General features: G+C 35.0%; 1 protein-coding gene across 3 annotated transcripts; it reads left to right on the top strand.

The window, feature by feature from the left end:
- Positions 1 to 4,879: 4,879 nt before the first annotated feature.
- kat5b (K(lysine) acetyltransferase 5b) lies at positions 4,880 to 18,288 on the top strand. 3 transcript variants are annotated; one of them, XM_058776839.1, is made up of 16 exons: positions 4,880 to 4,967; positions 5,077 to 5,143; positions 5,788 to 5,856; positions 6,020 to 6,156; positions 6,331 to 6,399; positions 8,057 to 8,230; positions 8,445 to 8,516; positions 8,889 to 8,951; positions 11,909 to 11,971; positions 12,348 to 12,596; positions 13,221 to 13,310; positions 13,470 to 13,610; positions 13,732 to 13,825; positions 14,021 to 14,180; positions 14,784 to 14,865; positions 17,001 to 18,288. In XM_058776839.1, exons 1-16 carry the CDS (start codon positions 4,953 to 4,955, stop codon positions 17,133 to 17,135), a joined length of 1,680 nt encoding a protein of 559 aa, XP_058632822.1. In that variant the 5' UTR covers positions 4,880 to 4,952; the 3' UTR covers positions 17,136 to 18,288. The 3 variants fall into 3 exon arrangements, with proteins under 3 accessions (XP_058632822.1, XP_058632823.1, XP_058632824.1); XM_058776840.1 differs by lacking the exon at positions 8,889 to 8,951; XM_058776841.1 differs by lacking the exons at positions 8,889 to 8,951; positions 11,909 to 11,971.
- The last annotated feature ends 1,529 nt before the right edge of the window (positions 18,289 to 19,817 follow it).

Here is a 19,817-nt window from a genome sequence, read left to right as displayed (position 1 = left end):
GCCGATTTGATTGCACAGATACTATTTAAACTAAACTGAGCTAGACAATGACATCTCTGAATTCAATAATGAAATGCCTTTAACTGAAAATTGAGTGTTTAATCTTATCATTATACATTACTGACACTCTATCCTCCAATTTGATACTGTTAAGTGCTTTGACACAATCTGTATTGTAAAAGCACTATATAAATAAAGGTGACTTGACTTGACTTGACTATATTAGCCATTTAGCTTCATCATGGTATTTGTGTGATTATACTAATGGTAATCAATCCGAATGACTATACGCAATGCATGCATACAGAGCGCGTGATCTCTGAAACGCCCAGATGTCCAAAACAGACCCTCCCACCTCTGTAATAAACATATGTCACCATATTATAATTTGTTGAGATTGTGAATTGGTGGGTTTTTGTTAAATGTGAGCCAAAATCATCACAATTAAAAGAACCAAAGACTTAAGTCTGTGTGCACTGAATTTATTTAATACACGAGTTTCACAATTTGAGTTGAATTACTAAAATAAATGAACTTTTCCACGACATTCTAATTTATTGAAATGCACCTGTATATAGCAGGGCTCCAGACTAACTTTTGAGAGCAGTGGCACCAGCACCACTGAGTTCTACAGATGGTGGCGCCAGAAGCAGATTTGGTAGCGCTGGGGGTGGTGTGTGGGGGTTTTAAAAATAAAGATAATTAAATCATAAAATTATTATAGTTTTGCACTAATAAGTGTAGTTACTAGTAATATTACACATTTATTTCTTGGTAATGCACATTTGACAGTAAAGCACTGAGCTTGAATTGGGAAGCACAAAATTTACTTTTATTAACAACAGTAACATGTGCAAAATGTAAGTTTTATATAGAAAATTAACATATTCTACTCTTGTTAAATGTACCATTATTTTTTTGTAGTATTATATGGAACTGACCAACAACTTCAGTGATTATAAAAGGAGCTCTCTTGCTTTGTGTGTGATTCAGTCAGAGAAGTTTGTTTTTCAGTGCACTTTGTGACTTTTCTTACTTCATACACAGAAAAGAACAACATTTTTACAAAATTTGATTTCTTGATGATTTAAAATTATATAATAGTGATTTTATAATTTCAAAATATAAAGTAAAAAGTACAAATGAATAAATAATAAGCCTATAAGTGTTCCCCTGCCACCATCTACTGGTTAGTGGTAATTTGATGCCCCTTTTTTTTAATTTTACAAAAGTGCTTGTTTACCACAAAGTATATTTTGGTCATCCCTTTAAAAATAACTTTAATTGAAATAAATTTTAATTGTATGCTTTTTAAAGTTTTAAAGTGCTATAAATAGTTGTGTGAAATACTTAAATGTGCTTGAATTTCTCTCTCAAAAGGTTGTACAAACCCTGAAATGCATAATGCATAACTATTTCTGCCACAACACCATGGTTATAGTTAGCATTACTACTTCTGGTTATATGTCAGCACTGTTTGACCTGTTTATAACAGATATCTGTGCAGAATTTGAATGCTTCTCACTGGATCTCGCAGCACTGTGCTTTAACAGCGTTGCGAAATCAACACTGCTTCCTGAGTAAACCTGTTCTGAGCTCGGAGAAGTTTGTTTGCTCTGCGCTGATCCGAGCTGATAAACACTCCACGCTGCACAGCTCAAACAAGTAGCGCGGTTTCACTTGCTTTTGTTTCGCTTGCTGTTTGATGTTTCTCATATGCAACAGAAATAGCAGTGCTTATGAGGTGGGACAACGTAGTGGTCAAGCTAGTGTAATTGCTCACAAAATTTAGTCGCACCGGCAGAAAAAAACGGTCACAAAATGCAACCATTTGGTTGCAGTCTGGAGCCCTGTATAGGAAGTGACCAAAAACTGTGTTGAAAATTCTAGAAAATTGTTCTTATCCTCAGGGGCGTAAATTTCATCTGACAGTAGGGGGCAATAAACTTAAAATTTCTCAAGAGCAATTTTTGAAGGGGACGCAAATAATACAGCCAAAATTGTACTTGTAAGGATAGATATGTGTACACAGCATAGGTTATAATATGAGTTCCATGGTTCACCACGGCGGTCATATTATAATTATTATTTTGCGTCATCCATAGTATTTTAGGTTTCGTCTGAAACCTAGTACGTCTCTTTCGCATTAATTCAACCGCATTAAACCCACTGATCTGCCACTTAACATCATTAAGTTAGGTCTACAATATTAGCCTAATATCAGTCCACACACAGGCTTATCGCCATGTTAGTTGTAGTGGGTGACAAGCTACGGTATTAAGCTTGTTAACCTTATAATCGCTCATAGAAAAACATCAGATGTCATAATTTTTTTGTCATGACTAATTTATTAATGATCCAGCATCATCTCTATTAAAGAGAGAGAATCATTTCACCCGATGTTTAAAGAGAATAAAATAGCCTTGACAGCCTAAGTTACTTACACATAACTAACTTGCTCTCTCTCACCGGACTCGTGTGTGTATCGGTAAAGAAGGAAAGCAGGCAGTGGACCAAACCACTGTGAGGAAAGGGAGGGGGGAATCAAAACATTTCTGAAGTTAAAACGTTTTTTTTTGCGTTTATTTTGTTTTACTACCCACACAATTATTTTAAGTATATTTCCATTATGTTATTTTCAATACACAGAGTCGCTTGTAATGATACTTTTAGGGGGGACAAGCCTCAGAATGGCAACTACCACTTTCAAGCCTCAGAAAGGTAATAAATACATCATTAAAGTAAACCCATGTGACTCCAGTTGTTTAACCTCAATTTATGAAGTGATGTGAATGTTTTGTGTGCACAAAAAACATTGCATTTTTATTTACAAAATAACATGAGAGCACCATCATGCATCAGTGTTACGTTGCCGTGAGAGCTGGCCATCTCATGGTGCTTTTGTGAAAATGCTTTGGAGATACATAATTTGTGAATAAAGACATACTATTTTTGTTATTGCTGTTTTTTTTTTGTTTTGTTTTTGCGTACACAAGGCATCTGTTAAAAATATCTTCATTTGTGTTCTGCACAACAGGGTCTTATGGGTTTGGAGCGACATGAGGGTAAGTAATTAATGACAGAATTTAAATTTTTGGGTGAAATATGTTCTAATGTGGTTATAATTGGTCATTGTTATGTTTTATAAACATTTTCAATATTTTAAAGATTTATTGTTTTGAAAAATGATGTTTATACAGTCTACGTTAAGGTGTCATTTGTTAACATTAGTTAATGTGTGAACTATCATGAACAAACAATGAACAATGCATTTATTACACTATTTATTAATCTTTGTTCATGGTAGTTAATGAAAATACAGTTGTTCATTGTTTATTCATGTTAGTTCACAGTGCATTAATGTTAACAAACACAACTTGTGATTTTAATAATGCATTAGTACATGCTGAAATTAACATTAACTAAGATTAATAAATGCTGTAGAAGTAATGTTCATTCTTAGTTCATGTTTACTAATGTTGTTAACTAATGTTAACTAATGAACCTTGTTGTAAAGTATTACCCTTTTGTTAATATCAACACCTCTGTGATTATGGTATCTTTCCTTAATTATCTGAAATGTCTGCTAGCAAATTTTATGCTAGCATCTGTTTTTAATGATGCTGAGCACGGAACGTCCTGAATGCTTTCATTCATATTTCGCTGTATATCCTATGTTTTTATTAATAATTTGGGTGTATTCTACTGTTCATATTTGTGTGTTTTTCAAAATAAATGAACTGAATTCATTTTGAGTCTATTCATCATTCACTGTTGAAAAAGCCTTTACATTAGTTTGGGCATATGAGGACATAAATTAGGTTAAACTACTGCATGTCCGCCCATAGAAAATAAATAATTATAAACAAATTACCAGCTGATTACCAGCACACAACTATTGATCCACAACGTTGCCACGACGTCGCAGTTACGAACTGGCAACGTCACAAAGTTACGTTGTGGCAACGTATACGCACCTTTCATTTTTCTGGTCGCCACGACGTAACTTTGGTCACCAGATTACGTTGCGGTTACATAACAGTTACGTATTTTTGTTAGCTATATAATGCGATTTGACTTTGATGTCTACACTTGATTAAAAGCTTATTTCAGACATGAAATTCTGCAAACAGTTTGTTTATGATTAAAAAAAATACACATTTCAGCATTAGAATAATCAGAAAAATCTTTAATTAGTTTACATGGTTATGACAACTAAAAATAACCTTCAGGGAACTTTCTGGAAACGTTCTCTGTAGGTTATAAAAATAAAACTTTAAAATAACCTGCAGGGAACGTTCTGGGAACGTTCTTTTTAGGTTATAAAACACACACACACACACACACACACACACACTTGCCCCCTCAAAAATAATGAGTGCATGACGCCCCTGATTATTATAACCATATGAAATCGTGAAAGCGATAAAAAAACCCATCCTATGCGCTGTTGGCCTGTAAAAAAACATTTATATATATATTTTAAAAATCTGACCGGTCCACATTAAAAAAAAAAAAAAAATGCTCCGGCCCCGGCATTTGCCAGAATTGCCCGATGGCCAATCCGCCCCTGACTATTACTATCTACACACCATTGCTATCGCGTGATACTTGCTACTTTTCACTGCGCTGGTCATGATGTACCAATCACAGTTGATTGATCAATGCATTTAAAAAAAAAAAAAAACATTTGTTATTATTATTATTGTTATTATTATTATTGTGTATGTATTTTTCTTACTTTTTATTATCTTAAAAATCCTCGTAGTTTATACTTTTAAATGACAATACCATACAGTATGCCTAATTGTCTCGAGTAAACAAGTCTTTAGATTTTTGCAAGGCAGCTCACTGTATGGGGCTTTGAGAGCCGTCTAGCGCCCCCTGGAGCAACAAGCCAGCGTTCTGTTTTTACCCACAATTCTGTGCACTGGAGGTGTTTTGTGATTAAGATGGCGGACTCCTCGGTAAGCTGCTCACAGTCTGTGTGGTTTTGTGTTGTGTGAATGCTGTTGTGAAACATTCGCTCTATTGACATTGAGAGCCTTGCTTTATAACGGCATTATCTCCCCATAGATCGAAATCGTTGAAGGCTGCCGGCTTCCCGTACTGCGGAAAAATCAAGAAAATGAAGACGAGTGGCGTAAGTATCAGCCAGAGAGCTCCGTATCGAATGTAAACAAAAGACACGAGGCTGTAACGTTAACGTTACTCACTGATAATGTCACTATGTCACTTAAGTGTAAATTAAAATATTTCTTCCGGTCAATTTAACTATAGGGACTGTTTTCTTACGTTAATCGTTTTCGGACGATAATCACTTTTTATAAAACATATGGTGGTACAGTGATGGCATTGGGTGATGATTTACAGTAGGCTAAGTTGTGTTATGGAACTGAATGAAGATTATGTGAATGCACCATTTTACGATTTATGTGTCCCAAGATACAGTAGAACTTATGGTACAAAAATACCATTGTTGTACTATGGTCCGTTTTATTATTGGTAAATGTTTTTAATGAATTTGAATTTCTTAAGTTATATCTTAAGATCTCAGTTAAGCAAAAAACAACATGTGGAGTCACATTATTTTGAACTGGTCCAAGCCATTAATAGTAAATATAACCTCTTGTTGTTTTAAGACTTTTTCTTAAGAACTACAGTAGTCAGCATTTGAAGTGGATCAAAACCTTTCAAGTTGTCCTAAAACCAAAATGCATTCTTGTCTTAGGACAACTTTGGACTTTTTTTTTTATTTTTTAAATTTATCCTTTTATTCCTTCAAAGCATTGGCTGAAATTCTCAGTGTCAAAGATATTCCTGGGAGAAAGCTTTATTATGTCCACTATATTGACTGTGAGTATTAACCATTTGCCTTTATGCTTGATTTACGTTTTGTTCTCTAACATATACAATATAATTTTTATAACATGAATCAGTTTGATGTAAGTTTTATTTACCTTTTTGCTAACTGTAAAGAAAAATCCAATTGATTTACTTGATATATTTTTTTGCAAAGTCAATAAGCGACTGGATGAATGGGTGACTCCAGACCGCCTGGACTTGAAGAAGCTCCAGTTTCCCAAAAAGGAGGCAAAGACTCCAACGAAGAATGGCCTGCCGGGGTCCCGCCCCAGCTCCCCAGAGAGAGATGTGGTAAGAATGTTGCTTCTTGGTTATTTCAAATCTGCCTACAACGTTAGGGTTTATTTGATATGTGTTACGCACCTCCACCTGATTGACCTTCATTTTACAACGTTGTGTCACAAAGAGTTGTTTACGTGCCATGTAATACTTTACCAACCTCTCTTCCTTTCTGTTCAAATTCAGAGGAAGAGTCTAGATCTCAACATTCAGTCTGCTTCAGCTCCTTCAAGAGGCAAAACCCTCCCCACACCGGTACAGACAAACCCGCCCATTGTACACTAATAAAAGTCAATCTGTCAAGAAAGAGCTTTTAATCAATGGGCTGAATTTATGTTAAAAAAAAAATCTTATATCACACTTTGCAACAAGTGTGAGGGATGCTTTTTTTGCCTCGTCTCAATTTACACTGCCAGTTGGCAAGCTGTGTGAAAATTTATGTGATGATAATGCTAGCAATGTTATAGAATTAGTTCACCAAGAAATTAAAATTCTGTCATCTCCCTCAATTCCTAAAACTCACCCTCATGCTGTTCCAAACCTTTTTTTTCCTATACACGGAAAGTCAGTGGGGTCCATTGTTTTTGTTTTATTAACTCATTATTATTTATTTAAAAAAATGTTATCTTGTGTTTTCTTCAAGATATCTTCCACCGAAGAAAGTATGTCTTAAAGGTTTGAAACAACATAAGGGAAAATGTTGTAAATGATGACAATTTTAATTTTGGGGTGGTCTGTCCTTATAAAAAGATATTCTAAACAGATGCCATGCTACACAGCTCTATATGTAAAATATAGTCATAGCATCTGTTGCAGTTTTTTTTTTCTTTCTTTCTCTAGGCCTGAAGCAAATCTATTCAGTGTTCTTAAAATAATCACTTCTGTTTTGAATGTATTTGATGGCAAAGCTGAATTTTCAACATCATTACTCCAGTCTTCAGTGCCACACGATCCTTCAGAAATCATTGTAATATGCTGATTCAGTGCTCAGTTATTATCAATTAGTATTGGTGCTCAATTGTAAAAAAAAAAAAAAAAAGAGACTTTTCTTCAGAACAGTTTATTTGAAATATACATCTAAAATGTTTTTACTTTCACTTTTGATTAATTTTATGCATCCTTGCTGTATAAGTTGATGGTTGCTGAAACATCAGTTTTGGCATCACAGGAATGAACTACATTTTAAAATAATGAATGTCTTTCAAAAATGTAAAAAACAAACAAAAAAAAAAACTTTAAACTCATATTTTGGACTGGTAGTGAATATGAAAGCATTTTTCATATTTGTCATAATATATTCTCATTACTCATAATAAGCACAGTCATTACTGCCTGTAATCTGTTTTATAACATGAGGTAAGTGGCTAGAATACATTCATTTTATTATTATTATTCATCAGCTATTAGTGGTGATTATTGTTACGAATTAGAGTTAGGGTTAGGGATTTGAACAAACCCCTAAACACACTGTAAACTTTTGTGTTTAACTTGTCCCACAACTTTTCTGCTACCGTGAATGATACCTCAAGCAGTAGAGGAGGGGTGTAAATGGTTAGCTTTTACAGGCATATTTATAAAAATTGGTGAGAAAAATCTGATGGACTGAAGGAGAGACCCAAGCCATATCTAAGGACCAGAATATCAAGTACAGCTCCTGTGGGAGCTTTTGAAATGGGCCACTAAGAAATCATCTTGAACAATGTAGCAACATGCTGAAACCCACTCATCACACTTTAGATAACATAAGCACCCTGCCAACCACCTACAACACCCTAGCATAGTGGTGGTGGCGGTGTGTTTTGCATAGGCAAACACCACTTTATTCAGAAATGTGAAAAAAACTTTTTGCTGAAGTTGCGCTTCATTTTCTATGCTGATAAAAAGTTATCCGTCTTTCTGCTTGCTCTTTCAGAAGAGAAAAGCTGAATCTGTCTCTTTGGCAGCACAAGTGACTGCAGCGACTCCAGTGCCTTCACTTCCAAGTTCTGCAGAGGCAAGTCAGGCCTCGGTCTATCCAGCCATGAGGGACCCCTCCTTCAGCAGTAAATCCAGAGAAGAACATGAGCAGCTCACCTCTCTCACCACAGTAAAAAACACACAATTTTTTTTTTTTTTTTCAAATGATTGAAGCTAGTTAAGTTAAATCTGTCACATAAGGTCATCTCTGCTATGCAATGATCAGCATAAAAAGAATATGAATACAGAGAATATGTTGAGAGCTTGCTGTTTTTGTTTTGTTTTTTATATAAAACTGATTTAATTTTGACTATTTTTCCCCCTTTGCTTTTTTCCTCTGGAAGAATGGCACAACACGTCGTCTTATTCCTTCTCAGCCAGGGAGAAAAAGGAAAAATTGTGGGGGGACGGACGAGGTAGGCTCTTCAACTCGATTTACAGATGTTTTCTTAGTACAACATGATGCACCTTTTTTAAATGTAATAAAAAATGATAGAATCCCATCTTTTGATTAACACTCAAACATTTATAAATCAGACATTACACATTTCAGTGTTATTTGCCTAGAAGTAGCTGGCATAAGCTTAGCAAGCTTAGTCAGTTAGAATAACTTTTTTTCAAGTCACATTGTCCCCTGAACGCAAGTCACGTTGTCCCCTAATCATCAAACATTTAAAATGTTTTGTATTCCCTATTCATAATTTGCTGAACTTTTTCTATTACCTGTTTTCCTCCACTCTTAAGTAAAATGTCCCAAAGCTTTGCATCCACTTGTGTTTTTCTGTTAGATGGTAAAGGTGTTCCAGAATAACAACCCTCGCTGCTCCACCGTCTTTTTGCCACCAGGAGAGGTCCGGCTTTACTTCCCATTGCCTTTATTGTGTGTCTGTAAAAGTGGAGGCATAGGGCTTTTAGAAAAAAGGAAATTAAAACGAAAAAAAAAACTTTTGAAATGTTTTACTTTACATGTAATGAATCTAGAATATATGAAAGTTTCACTTTTTGAAACAAGTTACAAAAAAAAAAAAATTTCACGATATTCAAATTTTTCAAGATTTACATTTAGGGCCAGTTTTACTAATTGGGGCAAATTAACGCAAGAGCGCAATTCCAAAACAGCGCCGATGGGAGGGGAAATTTCTGTGGGTGATTTGCTAATAATGCACAAATTAAAGAACACCGACGCAACATCTCATTTACATATCGACCAATGCAATATACCAAGCGCAGCGCAAATTAGCGTAGTTGCAAATAAAGAATAAAGAAATAAAGAAGCCACAGAATGTCGAAAAGAACCGGAGGCCAAAAAAAATGAAGGTTTGCTAGAAGTTTTGATAGACCTGGTATTGCGTGAATCCTAGTTGAGGATTGATTGGCAAATGACATGTTCGGATAATGTGTTCTTCTGGCATTCAAAATAAATTAATAGGAGTGGAAAAAATTTTCAGTGCTAATTCGCCACTGTGTGTCTTTTGAAAAAACGATTTTAACGGCAAAAGCCGGTTTGCGCTGGCGCAAGCTGTTGGTAAAACTGACCCCATGTCATTTAGCAGAAGCTTTATCCAAAGCGACTTACAAATGAGGACAATGGAAGCAATCAAAATCATCAAATGATTTGCAAGTGCTATAACAAGTCTCAGTTAGCTTAACGCAGTACACGTAGCAAGGTTTTTTTTTTTTTTAAATAAAAAAACAAATAGAATAGAATAGAAAGAGAATAGAGCAAGCTAGTTTTAGAGGCCTTTTTTGCTTTTGTTAATTGTATAATAAATAAAAAGAAAACAAATAGATATAATACAAAAAGATTAGAAAAGCTAGTGTTTTTTTTTTAAGATGCTATGCAAGTGCTATAACAAGTATATATATACACATACATACAGTGGTGTGATAAAGTTTTTGCCCCCTTCCTGTGTTTTTTTTTTTTTTTTTGCATATTTCACACTTGAATGTGTAATATTCAAATTTGTTTGATGATCTGAATCAAAGATAACCGAAGTAAATACAAAATGCAGTTTTGAAATAATGATTTCATTTATTAAGGAAAAAAAGCTGTCAAAACCTTCCTGGCTTTACGTGAAAAACTAATTGCCCCCTAAATCTTTTTAAATCCTCTAAACCCTTTGCAGCATCAACTGCAATCAAGCGTTTGCTATAACTGGCAATGAGTCTTTCACATCGCTGTGGAGGAATTTTGGCCCACTCTTCTTTGCAGAATTGTTTTAATTCAACCACATTGGAGGGTTTTCGAGCATGAATGGACTGTTTAAGGTCATGCCACAGCATCTCAATCGGATTTAAGTCCGGACTTTGATTTGGCCACTCCAAAACCTTAATTTAGTTTTTCTTGAGCCATTCTGAGGTGGACTTGCTGGTGTGTTTGGGATCATTGTCCTGCTGCATAACCCAAGTGCGCTTGAGGTCACAAACTGCTGGCTGGACATTCTCCTTCAGGATTTTCTGATAGAATGCAGAATTCATGGTTCCATCAATTATGGCAAGTTGTCCAAGTCCTGAAGCTGCAAAGCAGCCCCAGACCATCACACTAACACCAACATGTTTGACTGTTGGTATGATGTTCTTTTTATGAAATGTAGTGTTGGTTTTACACCAGATGTAACGGTACACACACCTTCCAAAAAGTTCAACTTTTGTCTCATCAGTCCACAGAATATTTGCCCAAAAGTCTTGGGGATAATCAAGATATTTTTGGCAATTGTGAGACGAGCCTTTGTGTTCTTTTTGGTCAGCAGTGGCTTTTGCCTTGGAACTCTCCCATGGATGCCGTTTTTGCCCAGTCTCTTTCTTATTGTTGAATCATGAACACTGACCTTAATTGAGGCAAGTGAGGCCTGCAGTTCTTTAGATGTTGTTCTGGGTTCTTTTATGACATCCTGGATGAGTCGTCTTTGTGCTCTTGGAGTAATTTCGGTAGGCCGGCCACTCCTGGGAAGGTTCACTGTTCCAAGTTTTCTCCATTTGTGGACAATGGCTCTGACCATGGTTCGCTGGAGTCCCAAACCTTTTCCAGACTGTTACATGTCAACTATTTTGTTTCTCTTCTGTTCTTGAATTTCTTAAGATCGCGGAATGATGTGTTGCTCTTTAAACATGCTTCACTTTGTCAGACAGGTTCTATTTAAGTGATTTCTTGATTCAAGAGGTCTGGCAGTAATCAGGTCTGGGTTTGGCTAGTGAAATTTAACTCAGCTTTCTAAAATAATGTGGTTAATCACAGTTCTTTCATGATTTAATAGGAGGGGGCAATTAATTTTTCACGTTGGGCGAGGTAGGTTTGGACAGCTTTTTTTTCCCTTAATAAATGAAATCATCATTTAAAAACTGCATTTTGTACTTTTTAATGCATTTTGTGCATTATCTTTGTGTAATATTAACATTTGTTTGATGATCTGAATCTTTTAAGTGTGACATATGCAAAAAAAAAAAAAAACAGGAAGGGGGCATGTACATATACGTACATACATACATACACACACACACACACATTTTTTTTTTGCACCCTCAGATTCCAGATTTTCAAATAGTTGTATCACGGCCAAATATTATCTGATCCTAACAAACCATACATCATAAATTTTTTTCTACTTGGCACGTAAAACAGTACATTTTTAGACTGTTGAATGCAAATAAAAAAATGAGGCCGCAAGTCACATTGTCCCCTAATCATCAAACATTTAAAATGTTTTGTATTCCCTATTCATAATTTGCTGATTTTTTTCTATTACCTGTTTTCCTCCACTCTTAAGTAAAATGTCCCAAAGCTTTGCATCCACTTGTGTTTTTCTGTTAGATGGTAAAGGTGTTCCAGAATAACAACCCTCGCTGCTCCACCGTCTTTTTGCCACCAGGAGAGGTCCGGCTCCTTTACTTCCCATTGCCTTTATTGTGTGTCTGTAAAAGTGGAGGCATAGGGCTTTTAGGCAAAACTGTGATGCTCAAACAATAGAAATTTAGCTAAAAAGCCATTGGATCTTGTAAATGCAGGAGTTGGTTTTATTCAGTTCTCTTAACTGACTTTTTCAGGTAATTGGGTAATAATAAATGGGTAATAAGATGGATAAAATTCCTGGTATTTACAGAAATGAAAGCAAGAGTGTAACCACTTTCCCTAGCAATATAACAAAGTTTAGAGTTTTTTTTGTTTTTTTTAAATTGCATATGACATCCACTTTTGTTATTGTTGTTAGATGCACTACTACAATCTCTCTAATTCTACTATTTGCTCTCAGGATTCCCAGGACAGTTCTGATGGCATCCCCTCTGCCCCTCGCATGACTGGTAGTTTAGTGTCAGACCGCAGTCACGATGACATCGTCACACGAATGAAGAACATAGACTGTATTGAGCTGGGGCGGCACAGGCTAAAGCCATGGTACTTCTCTCCATACCCACAGGAGCTCACCACCCTCCCCATCCTCTACCTTTGTGAATTCTGTCTTAAGTACCTCAAGAGTCTCAAGTGTCTACAGAGGCACCTGGTAAGAGCTGTTTTAGGACTAAATAAAATAGCAAACACGCTTCCAGCATCATATATAAGTTCCATCACAGTAAAATGGCACGAAACACAAAAATCTCAAAATTTGTCATGATGATCTTTATATTTTTCAGGCATAAAGGGTAAAGTAGACAAAATGGGCAGGAGGCGAAACAAATGTTTTATAGTCTGTACTCTGTTTTTGAATTGCTCATGTCCTTTATTTGTGCAGGTCAAGCTATTCTTACAGTTCAATCTGTCAAGCTCTACTTGTATCTGGCGATGTGTTCATACTTTATTTAGCTGATTTCGTTTCAGGTATTATAATTAAATTCAGTCTAATGAGACGATTTCTATCAGTAAAACTGCAAAAGCTTTTTCCTATTATATAAATCCTGTATTTATATTAAATTAATATTTTTAAGCTTGGACATTTAATTATATATGTGTATATAGAATCAGTTTAATTGTTTTGCTGATTTCTGTTTTTACTTGCCAGCTACATTCTTTTCCGTTGGCACCTGAGCCCAGACACATTAAAAACAATAAGCTTGAGTCTTGGTGTGCATTTATCTTGACATAATACACATGCTCACAGATAATTGTCACCTGTTTATAACATTTACAGACAAAATGCAACCTTCGACACCCGCCAGGAAATGAGATCTATCGCAAAGGAACTATATCCTTTTTTGAAATAGATGGCAGGAAAAACAAGGTGGGTAACCTCTAGTTCGTAATAATTGATGTTTAGAACTGACCGATCAGACAGACGCTACTGTTAAACACTTAACTGTAGCAAATTTTGAATTGTGAGGCATATGTTTGTAGAAATACATTTGACCTTTTTTTTCTTTTCTTTTTCTCCACCACACAGACATATTCCCAAAATTTGTGTTTATTGGCCAAATGCTTCCTGGACCACAAGACCCTGTACTACGACACAGATCCTTTCCTCTTCTATGTTATGACAGAGTATGACTCAAAGGGTTTCCACATAGTTGGCTACTTCTCCAAGGTAAACTACAGATCTGCTTGCATTAGTGCACTGATATTCAAAGTGTTTTACATTTTGTCTAGTCCCCTTTTTTGTATGATAGCATTGTGTTTTTATTGTCTGTGCTTTCCTCCCATTAAAGGAAAAGGAATCAACAGAAGACTATAATGTGGCCTGCATTTTGACTTTACCACCTTATCAGAGAAGAGGCTATGGCAAACTACTAATTGAGTTCAGTGAGTAATCGTGCAGTTATTTGGTCTTTTCTGAGGTGCATACAATCAAAGAATGAATTAAAAAATTATTTATTTTTTAATTTTACTTTTACAATGTGTGCAAAATTATTGCTTGCCAGAATAATCAAAAGGTAGTATAAGCAAACCTTTTCAAATAATAAAACTTGACTCTTGTTTTTGGTTCACATCTGTCAGGTTATGAGCTTTCGAAAGTGGAAGGAAAGACGGGCACTCCAGAGAAGCCTCTGTCTGATCTGGGTCTGCTTTCTTACCGCTCATACTGGTCACAGACAATTCTGGAGATCCTCATGAACCTCAAATCAGAAAATGGAGAACGGCCACAGATCACCATCAAGTAGGTGTCATAACCTCATTATCCTCGTTATGCCAAAAATCTGAACCAAAAAGTGTATTTGGGTGAATCTTGGTCTCTCTTTTTTTTTTTTTTTACCATAATATTACCTTAATATTGGGATTTTTTTATTTTATTTTATTTTTACCTGTTGTATTGAAAATAGTATTGGATAACAGTATTTTTCAAGACATCATACAAACATATAAAATTCCAATATTGTGACAACACTAGAACACCTACCCCCAATTTTCATTACTGTAAGGAAAAAAAAAAATTGTCAGTGATATATTAAATTGTAAGCATACATCATGGTAAGATTTGTTGTACTGCCTTTTAGTTTATGCAGCTTTTATAAAATTGTCTAGAACTGATGATTCCCATGATTATTACAATAATGATAATCTAATGATACACTTTTTATATTCTCATAAGGAATATTACAATGAAAAACACAGCTTTCTCAATGCAAAATCTTCTTTCTTCCCATCTGATATACCCATCTTCATTTTGATTGTCTCAGTGGTTTTATTGAAGTTTTTTAAAAGATTAGTTTGTATCGTTGGTTATGTTTTTTATTGTTATGGCAATTTTTGATTCTGTCAGTGAAATCAGTGAGATCACCAGTGTCAAGAAAGAGGATGTGATATCAACTCTTCAATACCTCAACCTCATCAATTATTATAAGGTAAGCGATCACTTAGGATGCTTGCTTTCAGATTTCCCAGAGTCTCATGGGTCCTTAAAAAGTTCAGTTATAGCAAATTTAAAGTTTTAAATATCATAATGGTATAAAAAAGGTCTTAATTATAATTTCAAGAGATCTTACATTTGGGGATGGAAAAACAGGAATCATGATGTGATTGATTAAGGCCGAAGTATACTTAGTTTTTGTTCACTAGAGTATGCGTACTGTCGAACGCGTAGCCTTTCAAAGTATACTCCATTTAAAGTTGTGTGCGAACGCGGGCGGTCAACACATGCGCATCACATCTAGAAAGCTTCATCCATGTTCAGTGTCTGCTGTATTTTTCCCTGTTAAGTCATGACTGATAACAAATATTATTGAACTCTTTCAAAGCAAAGCTGAGCTGTCTCATACCCTCTCGCTCACAAGCGCTTGTTAATGTGAGTGTCAGTTGTTGCAGTCTCCGCTATTTTGTTGTCGTTTTCTGTCTCTTTAGTTTCATTTTGCCGCTATGTGGAAGAACTGATTACTGCAAAATAACTTACTTACAAAGTATGCGCGGTTAGAAAAATCGGGTGGTACGCAGTTCGCGTCATGCGCGCTGTACGCTGTCCCTCGCGTACGCGTAAAAAGTGAAGTATACTTTGGGCTTTAATTTGATTATTGAACTTAAGGATATGACTTCAATTAATTAATGAGCTCTGCACATTTCAAAGTCTGTTGCACGATCAACAGACTCTCAGTTTCAGAGCAGTTTACAATCAATGAATAGTGCACTTTTATGACAAGCAGTTGCTTATGATCTACTGTTAATGAATTATATGCTGTTCTGGCATTGAAACAAGCCATTCACATGATTTGTACAAATCCCAAGAGTTTTGTTTGTGTGCGCACGTGTGTGTGGTTATATGAATGTATGTCTGAAGGCAACCGAATGTCTTCAATGGCATTTTCTTGGTATTTTACCATTGTATAATGTCTGACGTAGTGTTTAAGTAAAGTGCAGCTTTGTATATGTTAGGGATGGGCAATATACCAATAGAAACAATTAACCGGTAGAAATTTGTCAACTGGTAGTGATTTTTGACTATCGTCTCTATTGCAGTTACACGCTCGCGTTGCTGTGCTAAGTGGTCACAAGAACTTAATGTTTGCACGTGCTTTTAACCATTGCGGTTTTAAAACAAGTGATTTTAGGCCGTTGAAACGCAATCAGCAACGAAAGAGGATTAATTTTGCTATATGTGCATGCTGTCTAAGAGACTGTTTCTGAGCGCTGTCAAAGAGACCTGCATATGTGAAAGTGCCGATAATGGAGTAATGTTTTTTTTGTTTTGAATTTAGGCTAGTATTATTTTTTTGTGATTATTGACACTTGTGACAAGTATTCAGAAATTTGTATGGTATCAAAAATTTTTATATAAAGACCTTATTTAAAGCAAAAATAACTATATCGTTATATATATTGTTACCGTGAAATAAAATTACTTGGTAACACTTTATTTTAAGGTGTCCTTGTTACACATTACATGTACTTACTATTATAATAACAATAAGTTATGCATAATTACATGAAAGTAAGCCTAACCCTAACCATATAGTAAGTACATGTTGTTCACTAATATTACTCAGTACCTAAATGTGTAATTACACTGTAACAAGGACACCTTAAAATAAAGTGTAACCAATTACTCATATCGATATATATGAATTTGGTCATATCGCCCACCCCTAGTATATATGCTATATTTCTGCTGCTTCATAAATGCCACCTACTGGCAGAGAATGAATTTTCATTTTCATTTAGCCCATCTGCTATTTTTGTTCAAACCAGTAATTGACCCATATTTTTACACAGCATACATGTTGTAACTGGTGGATTGACAAGAAGCTGATGTGCATTCTAAAAATGTATTATCATTTTAAATAATGGTTTAAATGCTAACATGTTTATAAAACATTTTGTTTGTTTGTTTTTTGTCCTCGCTCATATGGCACTACTTTTATTTGTGCAGGACTTTAAAAATATCTTAAATTTGGACTTAAATTAGATTTTTTTTTTTTAACTCATTAAAGCATTACATTGGTGTTTGTGCTTAAAAAAAATTGAGTTGGGTTTGTTCATCTCCCTGCAGGGTCAGTATATCCTCACCTTATCAGAGGACATAGTGGAAGGTCATGAGCGGGCCATGCAGAAGCGTCACCTCCGTATTGACCCCAAATGTTTGCATTTTACTCCTAAAGACTGGAGCAAGAGGGGCAAGTGGTGAAGACTGTAAGAGGACTGCTGGCACGCAGCTAATGTACCATATGCCCTGCTCACAAAGGAATTCAGTTCAAGACCCTGTAACTGTTCCATATACAGACTTGACTTGAAAATGAGCCTGTAAAAGAAGACAGAGACAGTTTAATATTGTTAAAGATTCCACAGTCCACATCTGCAAGTTATGCGACTTAATCTTACAAATTTCAAAATTCTGTGAAATTCATGTCAGTCTGTTACTTGTCTGTACGTGAGAACAGAGGAATGTCTTTTTAAATGGAATTCTCTCCCACCATTTGAATAGATCATCATAAATATGAATATTTTCGGTCAGTGCCATGTTTTATTACTTTGACCAAAAACAACAGTATTCTACACACAATTATCAGCACTCCGTAAAGTGACACGATCCTGTTCATTTTCAGTGCAGAGCTGGTGACCTCTGGCAATATAAGCAAAAGAAGACCATTGGTGACAGGCTACATATTTTTTTTCCAATAGCTCTTGCTTTTTGGCCACATACAGATCGGCACATTAGCAAAGAGTACACTTTGTTTTACATTTATTTTGTGCAATATTAGAAAATATATAAAGAAGAAACAATTTGTGGCCTTTACCATTGCAGTTTGTGACCAAAACAAGCACTTAGCCTTTATAAACTAATAACTGTCAGTTTAGTTTTGGCGAGTAACCTTATTTAATATAAAAAAATATAATTTTAACAACTGGATAATGCCGACTATCAACTTCTCTGTCTTGCTGACACATGAAAGATGCTGTTCGTTTGCATTAAGTTTAACTTTTCTCGACTCTGCTGCATAGCTGGATATGCCTACATCCTGTCACCAATGGTGACTGCCGCTCGTGTTGCTGGAAGTCGCCGGCTTTTCAGTGAAAATTATCATGTCACACCTTGTCCCTGTGTGTTGCTGCTGGTGTAAACGGGGCTGAATGGGTCCTTACAATGTCATTGTGTTTTACATAATATAGACTTAAATGTCTTTTCTACACTGGTATTGCATGGGTCTAGGATCAAATCCAAAGGGAAATATTTGAATACATCTACAGTTATTCCTTTTTTTTTTTAACTGAATGTTAACCAGCAAACACTGTCTGCAAAAAATGGTCATCTTTTAGGTAAATAAAAAATAAATTGTAAATATTGTGTATTGTTAACAATTAAATTGTAGCTTTAAAGATATAGTTTTCTATAATATAACATACTCTGAATATATTTTCTGTTATTTTACAATTGGTTTAACCCTGTTATTTAACAATTGGTTGGTCATTAGTGACCGAAAAAGTTTGTTTTGACTTAATTGGGGTGGTATAAAACCTTATTATGTTTGTATAACTTGCTATCTAAGCACGACTTTGGATATGATTTAAAAAAGGCAAAATGGTCCTATAAAGGGTCACACTTGTATGGTTCATGGTAACAAATGAGTGCCATAGGAAATTAATCCTTCACAATCACAATGCAGGAATAAACAAACAAACAAAAAACATTGTGTTATTCTAAAATATCAACTGTGCAAAATGGCCACACACACATGAACTGTTTAACAGAAAATGTTGAAAATAAAATCAATCATTCAACAACAAAGAAGGAGTGCAATTTAGACACACCCACTGCCAGAGTCAAATCAAAAGCTGACATTTTACTGGTTAGCTGAAGCCAAAAGACTCAAGGCTGAGATCAGATCAGAGCCAGAGATGGATGGATCAGGCATTGCTGTTAAATTTTGTAAAAAAAATTTTGGATTTTGATTTTTGAATTAGAATGTTGATAAGCATGGGTGTTCAGGTTTCACTGCAATAATAATACAAAAACTGACAGTTCAAATCAACATATAAACTAAACAAATATCTAAACTTTGGCATATATATATATATATATATATATATATATATATATATTAGTGCTGTCAATTGATTCAAAAATTTAATTGCGTTAATCACAGTCGTGGACTGTGATTAATCATGATTAATCACAAATTTAAAATACTAGGATTTACCTGTAAATATGTTGAAAAAGAAATGCATGACAAACTAGTTTAAGGAAACCGAACCTTTCACACTTCCGCCAGGTATGAGACATAATCCTTATTATTGTTTTGTTTTTATTCAGACATTATCAGCCTTTATACTGGCAATAAAACGTTTACCAAGCCACATCGCTTCAATCCCAGTATACATTTACCCAACTATTATCAAAAGTATTTCTAAATAAATACAACAAAACATTTCTTGAGACCTTACGTGAAGTATTATGACAAAATGCATTATGAAGAAGAATTGGACCTGTTCTGCAGCTACATTAGAGCTAATATTAGCATCGTGCTTCATAAGACAATTTATGAGATTAATAGTACACTTTTACTCAGAACTCACTTCAAACCACCATCGAGTGTTTGTAATAACTTCCTTTTGCGATCACATGTGGAATTTGGTCATTTACTGTTGTTAAAATATGCTATTTATAGCCTTTTATATCGCAGCACAAATTAGCATTTCAGATGTACACATTCAAAAAAAAATCACATACAAATATATCCTATCGTAAATCGAGTGTTTATTATCTTATATAATTTCTTATATTTATTTCTGCTGTGTAAAAGCCTTAACATGTGCTCTGGCTGAAACTCACGTTGTTTGTGATGTTACAACTGCCTCTCCGTTCTTAAGT

Source organism: Onychostoma macrolepis, chromosome 05 (genome assembly GCF_012432095.1).
Source record: "Onychostoma macrolepis isolate SWU-2019 chromosome 05, ASM1243209v1, whole genome shotgun sequence".
Classification (NCBI taxonomy): Eukaryota; Metazoa; Chordata; class Actinopteri; order Cypriniformes; family Cyprinidae; genus Onychostoma; species Onychostoma macrolepis.
Note: the sequence above shows the minus strand (reverse complement) of the source record. Positions and strands in the feature narration are given on the sequence as shown.